The following is a 12,793-nucleotide window of genomic DNA, read 5'->3' as shown; positions in this document are numbered from 1 at the left end:
AGCACAACCTAGCACCCAGCCCTGCCCAACCAACCAGACCATGGCACTAAGTGCCCCAGCCAGGTTTGGCTTCAACACCTCCAGCCACGGCCACTCCACCACCTCCCTGGGCAGCCCATTCCAATGCCAATCACTCTCATAACAACTTCCTAACAACACCCAGCCTAGACCTGCCCTGGCACAACTTGAGGCTGTGTCCCCTTCTTCTGTTGCTGCTTGCCTGGCAGCAGAGCCCAACCCCACCTGGCTACAGCCTCCCCGCAGGGAGCTGCAGACAGCAATGAGCTCTGCCCTGAGCCTCCTCTGCTGCAGGCTGCACACCCCCAGCTCCCTCAGCCTCTCCTCACAGGGCTGTGCTCCAGGCCCCTCCCCAGCCTTGCTGCCCTTCTCCAAACACCTTCCAGCACCTCAACATCTCTCTTGAATTGAGGAGCCCAGAACTGTTCAGCAGTGAGGTCACCCCTGAGCCTCCTCTCCCGCAGCCACTCTGTGACTGCACACAGTGGCAGAGCCTTGCCCTCGGAGCCCCTCTCTGCTCCCTGTGCTGCTGCCAGCTCGCAGCCTGCGCTCGCTGATCTCAGAGGTCTCCTCCAGCCTCTGCTAACTCAGCCCCTGCAGCAGTCAGGAGCCTCCCACCCGCCTTGCTGTGTGTGCTGACCTCCTGCCCGCCTGCTGTCGCCCCTGTGCCCCGGCAGGAGCGGGACGACCTGCGCCGGGCAGAGTGCATGCTGCAGCAGGCGGAGCGCCTGGGCTGCCGCCAGTTCGTCACGCCCGCAGACGTGGTCAGCGGCAACCCCAAGCTCAACCTGGCCTTCGTCGCCAACCTCTTCAACAAGTACCCAGCGCTCACCAAGCCTGAGAACCAGGACATCGACTGGACCCTGCTGGAAGGTGCTGGCCCTGTCACTGGCAGCGTGGGAGAAGAGCAGAGAGGCTGTGCCTGCTGGAGGGATCTCTGCTGAAGCAGCAGCTGCCACTGCAGCCTGCAGGGGGGGGTTTGGCCGCTTGGGGTGCATGAGGAGGGCACTTGACAATGTTTTTAGCTGCTCTGACCTTGATGTGGAGTCTGAGTCTGTTAGCAGTAATGGCAGCAGCCTGTCAGCCTCCATGCCAGGGTTAGGAGGTTTTGCCCTTCCCTGTGAGGGGCAAGAGCACCTCAGCAATCCCCTGTCAGCCTCCATGCCATGGCTATTCCCTGTGCCCTTCCCTGTGAGGGGCAAGAGCACCTCAGCAATCCCCTGTCAGCCTCCATGCCATGGCTATTCCCTGTGCCCTTCCCTGTGAGGGGCAGGAGCACCTCAGCAATCCCCTGTCAGCCTCCATGCCATGGCTATTCCCTGTGCCCTTCCCTGTGAGGGGCAGGAGCACCTCAGCAATCCCCTGTCAGCCTCCATGCCATGGCTATTCCCTGTGCCCTTCCCTGTGAGGGGCAGGAGCACCTCAGCAATCCCCTGTCAGCCTCCATGCCATGGCTATTCCCTGTGCCCTTCCCTGTGATGGGCAAGAGCACCTCAGCAATCCCCTGCCAGTCTCCATGCCAGGGTTAGGAGGCTTTGCCCTTCCCTGTGAGGGGCAGGAGCACCTCAGCAGCGCAGTGAGCCAGCTGAGGGAGCTGTGGTTGCTGGCAGATCTGGGGTTGGGGCTTTGGCTGCCTTGGCTCCAGACATGGGAACACCCATGGGAAAGAACTTCCTGCTGCTTTGACTGGCATCAGGTGCCAAAGGCAGCCTCTTCTAAGGCCTGGGGAAGTCCAACTGGAACCCAAAGGCAGGCATCAGGGCAACTTTCTTCCTCTGCAAGAAGCTGTAGGAAAAGATAGGCATTTTCTGCTCTGAGCAGTGAGCTGAGCTGCTGCCTTGCAAGGTGGAAAGCCCTCTGAGCTCGCAGGAGTGGCCTGACTCTGTCTTCTCTGCTCCAGGAGAGACCCGAGAGGAGCGAACCTTCCGCAACTGGATGAACTCCCTGGGCGTGAACCCCCACGTGAATCACCTCTATGGGTGAGTGCCAGGCTCCTGCCAGAGACCCAGGCTGGGCAGACTGGAGCTGGACCTGTCCTGGAGGCAGGGAATTCATGTGGCTGAGTCAGGAGGTATACAAAGAGAATCGGTTTATTTCTCCTGAACATCTCTGCCCCCACACTATACCCAGAACTAGGCTGGATTTGTTTGCAGGCTCTAATCCAACCTGGGATTCTTCAAAAGGATGTTATGGACATATGGAGAGGTTTAGGAAGTCAGGAAAGGGAGAAGGCTAAGCTACAAACACAGCCTGACCCCACTACTAATCAGGCTGAGCAGGAGAGCAGCAGGATTTGCTCACGGAGGTGAGATAGGAAATTGGAGATGATCCTTTGCTGGATTCCTCTGCTCCGCTGCCTTCCTGAGCTGCAAGCAATATCCAACAGTCTGGATCCACTGCATCCAGCTCTGGAGCCCCTGGGACAAGAGGGCTGTGGAGATGCTGGAGAGTGTCCAGAGCAGGGCCAGGAGGATGCTCAGAGGGCTGCAGCAGCTCTGCTGTGAGCACAGTCTGAAAGAGTTGGGGCTGTGCAGGCTGGAGCAGAGGAGGCTCCCAGGTGACCTTCTTGTGGCCTGCCAGGATCTGAAGGGGGCTACAAAAGAGCTGAGGAGAGACTTCTGAGGCTGTCAGAGAGTGCCAGGACTGGGGGGAATGGAGCAAAGCTGGAGGTGGGGAGAGTGAGGCTGGAGGTGAGGAGGAAGTTGTTGAGCAGGAGAGTGGTGAGAGGCTGGCATGGGTTGCCCAGGGAGGTGGTGGAGGCCCCATGGCTGGAGGTGTTTGAGGCCAGGCTGGCTGAGGCTGTGTGCAGCCTGCTCTAGGGTAGGGTGTCCCTGGGCATGGCAGGGGGGTTGGAACTGGCAGATCCTTGTGGTCCCTTCCAACCCTGATGGGTTCTAGCATCCAGTTCCAACCCTCTGCCATGGGCAGGGACACCTCCCTCTAACGCAGCTTGCTCAAGGACCCATGAACCTTGCTCTTGAACACCTCCAGCAAGGGGGGACAGCCACAGCCTCCCTGGGCAACCTGTGCCAGTCTCTCCCTACCCTCAGTCTCAACAATTTCTTCCTCATCTCCACTCTCACTCTCCCCTCTCCCAGCTCAAAACCATTGTCTCTTTTCCTGTCATTCCCAGCCCTTGTCCAAAGTCCCTCCCCAAATCTCCTGGAGCCCCTTCAGGTACTGAAAGGCTGCTCTGAGGTCTCCCCAAAGCCTTGCTTTCTCCAGGCTGAACAACCCCAAACTTCCTGGAGCCCCTTCAGGTACTGAAAGGCAGCTCTAAGGTCTCCCCAGAGCCTTCTCTTCTCCTGGCTGAACAGCCCCAAATCTCCTGGAGCCCCTTCCAGGTACTGAAAGGTCTCCCCAGAGCCTTATCTTCTCCAGGGTGAACAGCCCCAAATCTCCTGGAGCCCCTTCCAGGTACTGAAAGCTCTCCCCCAGAGCCTTATCTTCTCCAGGCTGAACAACCCCAAATCTCCTGGAACCCCTTCCAGGTACTGAAAGCTCTCCCCCAGAGCCTTCTCTTCTCCAGAGTGAACAACCCCAAATCCCTCAGACTGTCCTTTTCAGCCCTCTGATCATCTTGGTGGCCTCTTCTGGACCCCCACCAGCAATTTCATTCTTGTGCTGGGCCTCATTTTAGAGTAGTTGAAGCTGCAGCAGTTGTGAAGTGTCCTTAGTGACTCTTGGTGTGTCAGAGCACTTTGCAGTCTTGACCCATTGATCACAGCTGGTGCCTTCCCCCTTCAGTGATCTCCAAGATGCACTGGTAATACTGCAGCTGTATGAGAAGATCAAGGTTCCTGTGGACTGGAATAAAGTGAACAAACCTCCATACCCTAAGCTGGGAGCAAACATGAAGAAGGTAAGAACTGCATGGAGAAGCCTGAAAAGAGAAGCTCCACACGCTACAAGAGTCCTCCTTTGAGGCCTCCAGGCACAAGTGAGTGGTACCTGGGAGTGTTCAAAGCCTCTTTTTGTTCCCTGTGCAGCTAGAAAACTGCAACTATGCTGTAGACCTGGGAAAGCATCCAGCTAAATTCTCTCTGGTTGGCATTGGAGGGCAGGACCTGAACGATGGAAACCCCACACTGACGCTAGCCTTAGTCTGGCAGCTGATGAGGAGGTAGGACCTGGCTCAAAGGGGGGAGACCTCTGACTGGGAGTACAGAGTTTGGGAAGAGATTTGGGGTTTTTTGAGCACTGCAGCAGTGGAACAGGTCCCCAAGAGAGGCTGTAAAACTTTCTGCCCTTAGAGGCATTGCAGCTGGACAAAACTGCAGCAGAGCTGCTCCTGCTTGTGCGTAGGATGCCGGAGCAGAATGCAGCAGAGAAACTGCTGGGGAGGGGTCTGTGGACATCCTGGTGACTTAGGATCACCTCTGTCTCACCTACACACATGCAGAAACCCTAAGCAGGGACATTTCCCCAACTTTTATGGTCTGGTTTCTTTTTCTTTCAATTGGGAATTGAGAGAGAAACATTCCCAAGGCTGCTTTATAAATATCCCCTGTTGGGATTGGGATGGGAGGAAAGGAGAAAACTTAATAGTGGATAAGCTTGGCCTTTCTCTTGCTCTTTCTGAAGGTTTCTAGGATGATGCAGATGAATCAGCAAAAGGGTTGCAGAGTATCACAGAATCACAGAAATTCTTAGGCTGGAAAAGCCCTTCAAGATCATAGAATGGTTTAGGTTGGAAGGGACCTCAAGGATCATCCAGCTCCAACCCCTTGCTATAGGCAGGGACACCTCCCACTAGAACAGATCACTCAAGGTGTCATCCAACCTGGTCCTGAACACATTCAGGGAGGTAGTGGAGCACAGAAGCACCCAATGTGATTAAAGATCACATTGGGTGCTTCTGTGCTCCACAGCCTCCCTGGGAAACCTGTGCCAGTTTCTTAGCACCCTCAACCTGTGCCAGTGTCTCACCACCCTCACTGCAAACAACTTTCTCCTAACATCCACTTTCAATCTCCCCTCTGCCACTTCAAACCCATTCCTCCTCATCCTCTCATTTCCAGACCTTGTCAATAGTCCCTCCCCAGCCCTCCTCTAGCCCACTTCAGATGCTGGAAGGCCACTCCAAGGTCTCCTCCAAGCCTTCTCTTCTCCAGGCTGCAGAGCCCCAACTCTCATAGCCTGTCCTCATAGCAGAGGTGCTGCAGCCCTCTGAGCATCTTTGTGGCCATCCTCTGGATCATGGAGTCTAATCATTAGTTTCACACTGCCAAGTCCTTGACTAAACCCAATCCCTCAGCACAACATCTCATCACACTGTGTGGGCAGGAGGGGTCAGAATGCTGCCTTGGAAACTGATCCACACCTTTTTAGGTGATGTCTTATCCCTATGGATTGGGGGCAGAAGAGTTTGACAGGTCCCCTGAGCCCAGGCAACATTTGGAGCTCACATTAAAGGCTTTGAAAGGCTGGAAAGACTGAGTGCTTTGACAGAAATCACACTTGAGAGGAGAGAGTTGCTGATTCCTTTTTGCTAAAGGAGTTTAAACAGCAAGAGCCAAGAAAACAAAAACCCAGAGCTGAAGACCTTAAAGACTTCCCAAGCTGCCATGGGCTCACAGGGCATCCTGGCTGCATCCTCGCTGGGGATTTGGCCTGATCTTCTTTCTCTTTGCCACTTCTCAGGTACACACTGAATGTCCTGGAGGACCTGGGTGATGGCCAGAAAGCAAATGATGACATTATAGTCAGCTGGGTAAACCAGACCCTGAAAGAAGCTGGCAAGTCCACCTCCATCCAGAACTTCAAGGTTCAAGTTCCTCTCTTGTATCCAAAAAAAAGTATTTCCTGGGCTGAAGGAGCATCAGCAATGGGTTTAAACAGGGCAGGGTTCAGTTTGTGCTTGGAGCAAAGTGGCTTCAGGCTAGCAGAGAGGAAGTGTTTTAGAACTGCCCATAGCAGGGAATAGCAATGGGGCAAGAGAGCTGCTGGGTTAGCGTGGAGGAGGGGAGGATGGTTGGGCTCTGGGGCAGAGGTGGGGGCTGAGATCACCACAGAAGTGTTTGGGTTGGAAAAGCCCTCTAGGATCATCCAGTCCAACCAGCAACCCAACCCCACCATGGCCACTAAACCCTGTCCCCAAGTGCCATGGCCACAGGTTTATTGAACACCTTCAGGCATGAGGACTCCACCACCTCCCTGGGCAGCCTCTGCACCAAAGACATTTTGCCTCAGCTCCAACCTAACCCTTCCCTGGCACAATTCCAGGCCATTTGCTCTCCTGAAAGAAGGCAGCAGAGCCCAACCCCCACCTCACTGCAACCTCCTTCCAGGGAATTGTAGAACACAATGAGGCCTCCCCTCAGCCTCCTCTTCTCCTCCATGGCAAACATAAGGGCACAAGATGCTGGTGAGCATCGTCTCTTGGAGTCTACTCAGAGGGACAGACCTGGCTGCTTAGCATTAACAGGGCTCTTGGGGTGAGTGGCAGCAATGACCTCATGCTCTTAGCAGTGGAGAAGCAGCAGTTTGGTTTTGCCTGTGATCCAGCTGGGAATCATCACTCATGCTGCTGCATGAAGTGGCCTGGTTAAAGCTTCCTTTGTTGCATGCTGCAGGGCAGCCCAGTTGAGGTGAGAAGGGTGCTTAGAAGGGATGCTTTAAGCATTAGACATTCAGAGGATGCTTTAAGGTTTAGACATTCAAAGGATGCATTAAATTTTAGATGTTCAAAGGATGCTTTAAGGATTAGACATTCATCTTTGCCTCTCTGTTTTCTCTAGGACAAGACCATCAGCACAAGCTTGGCAGTTGTGGATTTAATTGATGCTATCCAACCTGGTTGTATCAACTATGACCTGGTGAAGACAGGTCAGCTATCAGAAGATGACAAGCACAACAATGCAAAGTGAGTTTGCTCTCTCCAAAGCTGCTTTGCACTGACAGAGTGAACCTTCTATCTGCTGGCCTTAAGCTGCAGGCTTTATTGCTGTGGTGTTTCAGTCTTCTCCTGTTGGACCTTTTTAGACAGGCATCACTTCTTGGAATGTCTTCTCCTCCTCAATCTGTTCTGCCCCTGGTGAGGCCTCACCTGGGTTATTGCCTTCATTTTTGGGCTCCCCAGTTCAGGAGAGACAGGGATCTACTCCAGAGTCCAAGAGAGGACTGTGTGACCTGAGCTAGATTGTATGATCCTGCTCTGGCAGGGGGGTTGGACTTGATGATCGCTTTGTGTCCCTTCCAACCCCTGACATCCTGTGAGCCTGTGACCTTTAAGACCATTGAGTCCAACTGAAAAACATGACCTGGGATTGCTTGTACAAGAAAAGGGAGAAGAGGGCCATGAAGATGATCAGAGGCCTGGAGCATGTTCCTGATGGGGGACAGACTGAGAGAGCTGGGGCTGTTCAGCTTGGAGAAGAGAAAGCCCCAGGGAGACCTTATCACAGCCTTTCAGTACCTGAAGGAGGCTACCAGAAAGCTGGGGAAAGAGTTTTTACAAGGATTTGTAGTGATGGGATGAGGGGGAATGAAGCTTGAGTGGGGCAGATGTAGACTGGATATTGGGAAGGGGACACAGCCTCAAGCTGTGCCAAGGCAGGTCTAGGCTGGATGTTAGGAGGAAGTTGTTGTCAGAGAGTGATTGGCATTGGAATGGGCTGCCCAGGGAGGTGGTGGAGTGGCTGTGCCTGGAGGTGTTGAAGCCAAGCCTGGCTGGGGCACTTAGTGCCATGGTCTGGTTGGTTGGGCAGGGCTGGGTGCTAGGTTGGGCTGGCTGAGCTTGGAGCTCTCTTTCAACCTGCTTGGTTCTATGATTGAGCTGATTTGCCATTCCTTGGTAGCAGTCTCAGTGCTGAGCCCCTGTTTGGTTTCTCCTGGTGCTTAGGTATGCTGTGTCCATGGCAAGAAGAATTGGTGCCAGAGTTTATGCCCTTCCAGAAGATCTGGTGGAGGTAAAACCGAAGATGGTCATGACGGTGTTTGCCTGCTTGATGGGCAGAGGGATGAAGCGAGTATAGAAGAGCTGAGCCTTGGGACGAGAAAGAGGAGGAGGAGGAGGAGGAGGAAGAAGAAGACAAAAACGAAGGAAAAAAGAAAAAAATAAACCAAGAAAAGAAACAAAATGCAGCAAAACCCCAACCTGCCCCCCAGCAGGTGCACGAGCAGCAGCTCAGCAGCGACCACATCCAAGTGCTACTGGCCTAGGGACTGCCCAAGCTGAGAGGACCTTGGTTTTGCTTCGCAAGGCAGGCTCTGGTCGCTGCTGCCAGGGAGAGGGCTTTGAACCAGCAGCCAGGCTGTGCCCAAGGGAAAGCTGAGCTGCCCAGGAGCTCACGGAAATGCATTCACCCCACACCTGCACCTTGCCTTTGCTCCAGTATTTCTCAGATGCTTGATGCATATTTTAGGGCTTTTTTTTCCCCTCTCTTTGGTTTTTTTTACCCCTCTCCTTGTTTTTTTTTCTCTTTCTTTTTTCCTCTTTGTTGATTTTTTTTTCCTCTCTTTGTTTTTTTCCCCTCTCCTTGGTTTTTGTTTTGTCCTCTCTTTTTTTCTTCTTTCATTTCTGTTTTTTCCTCTCTCTTCAGTTTCTTCTTTTTTCTCTTTGATATTTTTTCTGGGTTTTTTCCTCTCTTTGTTCTTTTTCTGTTTTTTTTCCCCATCTGGTTTTTATTCCTCTTTGTTTTTTCCTGTTCCTTTTTTTCTCTCTGTTTTTCTCTCTTTTTTTTCTGGTTTTTTTTTCCCTCTGATTTTTTTCCTCTGTTTTTTTCCTCTTTTTTCCTCCTCTATTTTTAATCTTTTTTTCTCTCTCATTTTTTCTGTTTTTTCCTTTTTTTCCTCCTCTTTTTTCTTTCTTTCTCTCTCTTTTTTTATACCTCTTTTTTTCCCTCTTTGTTTTGTTTTCCCCTTTTTTTCCTCTTTTTTTTCCTCTCTTTGTTTGTTGTTTTTTTCTTATTTCCCTCTTTGATGTTTGTTTTTTTTTCCCCTTTATTTAACCCCTGAAATCTCCAAGAGCTGGGTCGAGTCATAATGGAAACCAACCCAGTTTCCCTCTGCAATCCATAGGGTCCAGGCTGCCTTTGATTTCTTCCTCACCTTTGCAGATGAAGTACAAGTACAGTACAAGTTGGGACCTGCAGGCCAGATCTGAGAAGGGGGTGACTGGGAAGGTGGTGCCTTCCTGTAGTGGTAGAAAAGGTGGCACCTTCTTGTGGTGGTTGGGATGGCAGCACCTTCCTCAAGTGGTTGGGATAGTGGCATCTTCATGTGGTGGTAGGGAAGGTGGCACCTTCCTCCAGTGGCTGGGATAGTAGCACTTTCCTGTGGTAGTGAGGATGGTGGCACCTTCCTCCAGTGGTTGGGATGGTGGCACCTGCATGTGGTAGCAGGGAAGGTGGCATATTCCTGTGGTGGTAAGGAAGCTGGCACCTTCCTCTGGTGATAGGGAAGGTGGCACCATCATGTGGTGGTAGAAAAGTTGACACCTTCCTCTGGTGGTAGGGATGGTGGCATCTTCCTGTGGTGGTAAGGAAGGTGGCACCTTGTTCTGGTGATAGGGAAGGTGGCACCTTCCTCTGGTGGTAGGGATGGTGGCACCTTGCTCTGCTATTCTCTAGCCCTGGTGCTCTTTGCTACACCTTAGCCAATGGGAAGGCAAATAAAGCACAGCAGGTTTAGGGTTTGTTTTTCCTCCTGCTGCTTATCCAAAGGTTTTGGGTTTGGTTTTGTGGATTATCTTCCCCCTCTTTAAGACCACCACCACCCTTGGAGCTCTTGCAGAAGACAGATGCCACGTGGCAGCCTTACACCTGAGCAGGGGAAGCGAATGCATTTTTGCCTGCATCTTGGGCTCAGTTCTGTGCACCTAGGAAGTACTTTTTAGACAAAACCTGCATGAAAACTCTAACTCTGGGGGGGGGGGGTTACGTTGGGGGGGGTGGGGGAGGGAGGTAGGGAATTGGTTTGTGTTTTGGTTTTGTTTTTAACTTAAAATGCTGTTGGGTATCAAACCAGACTGCGTTGTCGGGGGGGGGGGGAGGGGGAAAGGGAGGGGAGGTTTGGTGGTTGCACAGCAAACCTGCTGGGACAGAAGAAAGCAAATCCTTATTTTTACAGATCAAAGGAAGCATTGTGGCCAAAGAAGGGAGATGCTGTATCCATAGAGTTTAAATATTATCTTGCTTTGGCAAGCTCTTTGCTATATATTTTTTTGGAGATCCTATTTGCTATTCTGAGCTATTCCCAAGTGATGTAATATGGTGGCAGAGCAGTAGTTGAAAATAAGAATAAAAACAAACAAACCACCCAAAAATGCATTTAGATGCAACTTGTTGTCCTTATTGAGGTGATGGCAACGTGTCCTGGCACCCAGCTGGGGCTGGAAAGGCCTCCAGAGGAAGGAATCATAGAATCATAGCATCAACCAGGTTGGAAGAGACCTCCAAGATCATCCAGGCCAACCTAGCATCAAGCCCTGTCCAGTCAACCAGACCATGGCACTAAGTGCCTCATCCAGGCTTTCCTTGAACACCCCCAGGGATGGTGGCTCCACCACCTCCTTGGGCAGCCCAACCTCTCTGGACAGTCTGCTTCAAAGCTCCAGCACCCTCACAGCGAGGAAGGTTGGGGTAGTGCTGAGAAGTGTTGAGGTAGTGACAGAGGCATTGAGTGCAGCCTCAGTGGTGACACCAAGCTGTGTGGTGCAGCACCCAGGCTGGAGGGCAGGGATCCATCCAGAGAGACCTGCACAGGCTGCAGAGGTGGGCACAAGCCAAGCTCAAGAGGTTCAACAAGACCAAGTGCAAGGTTCTGCAGCTGGGTCAGGGCAATGCCAAGCACAGACACAAACACTGGACACTGCTCTGCTGAGACCTCACCTCCAATCCTGCCTCCAGTGCTGCTATCCCCAGCAGAAGGACACAGAGCTGCTGGAGAATGTCCAGAGGAGTCCACAGAGATGCTGCCAGGGCTGGAGCAGCTCTGCTGTGAGCACAGGCTGAGGGAGCTGGGGGGGTGCAGCCTGCAGAGGAGAAGGCTCCAGGGGGACCTCAGAGCTGCTGCCAGTGCCTGAAGGGATCCTGCAGGAAGGCTGCAGAGAGACAAATGGAGAGCCATGATGATGAGTGGGGAACTTGAGCATTTCCCCTCTGGAGAGAGACTGAGAGCCCTGGGGCTGGTTAGTGTGAGGAGGAGGAGGCTGAGAGCAGATCTGATCCATGTGTACAAACACCTCAGGGGTGGGGGTCAAGTGGAGGGGGGCAAGCTCTTTTTGGTGGTCAGCAGCAGTAAGCCAAGGAGCAACAGCTACAAACTGGAACAGAGAAGGTTTCAGCTCAACAGAAGGAGAAACTTCTTTACAGTGAGGGTCCCAGAGCCCTGGAGCAGGCTGCCCAGAGAGGCTGTGGAGTCTCCTTCTCTGGAGACTTTCCATCCCCACCTGGCTGCATTCCTGCGTGAACTCCCCTGCATGATCCTGCCTTGGCAGATGGGTTGGACTGGATGATCTCTGGAGGTCCCTTCCACCCTCTAAGGTTCTGTGATTCTGTGATCCCTGGCCAGAGCTCATGGCTCTGCTGCAGCAGGCAGAAGCTTTGAGAGCTTTTTCAAGTGGAGCCTCGCGTGATCTGCAGCAGGAGTTGAGCTGGGTGTAAAATCCCTCCCAAAACATCTGTTGGGAGGATGGAGGAGGCTGATCTGTGAGAAGAAGGAAAGAGAGGTGAACTGGCTTGAAATGAGAGCAGAGCAGATTTAGATTGGATGTGAGGAACAAGTTCTGCACCATGAGGGTGGAACACTGCAACAGGTTGCCAGGGAGGTGGTTGAGGTCCCATCCCTGCAGATATTCAAGGTGAGGCTGGACAAGGCTCTGGATGACCTGATCTAGTGGAAGATGCCCCTACTGACTGCAGAGGGGTTGGGCTGGATGAGCTTTGGAGTTCCCTTCCAACCTGGCTGATTCTATGATGCTCTGACTAGCTCTGTGATGGAAGCCTCACAACCCAGCAGCTGGATGTGGGGGAAAGGCAGTGGTGTGGTGTCTCCACGTTAGAGCTCTCTGACAAAACTCAGGGAGCTACAACTCGTGCAGACCATCCCTGAGACAAAGGAGCAAATGCAGGTTGCTGAGGCTCCATGTTCTAAGGAACCTCCATGTTCACTTAGTGCCAGCCTCTTCTCCCCACTGACAAGAGATAGGGTGAGAAGAAATGGCCTCAAGTTGCACCAGGGGAGGATTAGGTTGGACCTGAGAAGAAGCTTGTTCACTGAAAGGGTTCTCAAAGCCTGGCATAGGTTGCTCAGGGAGGTGGCTGAATCTCCATACCTGGGAGTGTTTGGAAGTGGTGCTGAGGGCCACAGTTTAGCCCTAGCCTTGGGGCAGAGTTAGAGAAAGGTTGGACTCAATCTGAAAGGCCTTTTCCAACCCAAATGAGTTTGTGAGTCTATGGCGGTTTTGCCCACTCCTCCAACACTGCCTTGCATTCTGAGAGCAAAGCATGAGGATGTGCCAGCTGTGGGCACTACTGCACCTTCACAGAGGTGCTGGGGTGAGCCTTTTGCAGGGCCTCCAGATGTGCTGCAACACCTGCAAAGTAGTCCTGCTTCAGCAGCGCTCACGATACCCCCAGCGAAGGCTGGGCACAGGAAGGCAGCCTCAGCCTTAGAGAGCATGTGGGAATGGAGGGGCCAGAGGCTGTGCTGGGGCTATGCTTCCCAGCCTCACATCCTCCAGCACAAGCCCCCCAGGCTTGAACATACTCATGGGAGCTTCTCCTTTGGAGGGGAACGTTTACATTCTGCTGTGACATCAGCATTCCAGATC

The 12,793-nt window shown here is 52.7% G+C and overlaps 1 protein-coding gene across 2 annotated transcripts in view; it reads left to right on the top strand.

Annotated features, from left to right (window-relative positions):
- The window catches only part of PLS3 (plastin 3), an 81,623-nt gene extending 71,973 nt beyond the window's left edge, over window positions 1-9,650 (top strand). For both annotated transcript variants that reach the window (XM_064159095.1, XM_064159094.1), the window contains 7 exons: window positions 696-891; window positions 1,919-1,997; window positions 3,766-3,880; window positions 4,008-4,141; window positions 5,662-5,785; window positions 6,759-6,883; window positions 7,862-9,650. In XM_064159095.1, the coding sequence (XP_064015165.1) occupies window positions 696-891; window positions 1,919-1,997; window positions 3,766-3,880; window positions 4,008-4,141; window positions 5,662-5,785; window positions 6,759-6,883; window positions 7,862-7,994 (906 nt within the window). In that variant the 3' untranslated portion in view covers window positions 7,995-9,650. The remainder of the gene's footprint in view (window positions 1-695; window positions 892-1,918; window positions 1,998-3,765; window positions 3,881-4,007; window positions 4,142-5,661; window positions 5,786-6,758; window positions 6,884-7,861) is intronic.
- Window positions 9,651-12,793: the final 3,143 nt, after the last annotated feature.

Source organism: Pogoniulus pusillus, chromosome 19 (assembly GCF_015220805.1).
Source record: "Pogoniulus pusillus isolate bPogPus1 chromosome 19, bPogPus1.pri, whole genome shotgun sequence".
In the NCBI taxonomy this organism is placed as follows: domain Eukaryota; kingdom Metazoa; phylum Chordata; class Aves; order Piciformes; family Lybiidae; genus Pogoniulus; species Pogoniulus pusillus.
This window is presented reverse-complemented; position numbering and strand designations above follow the sequence as displayed.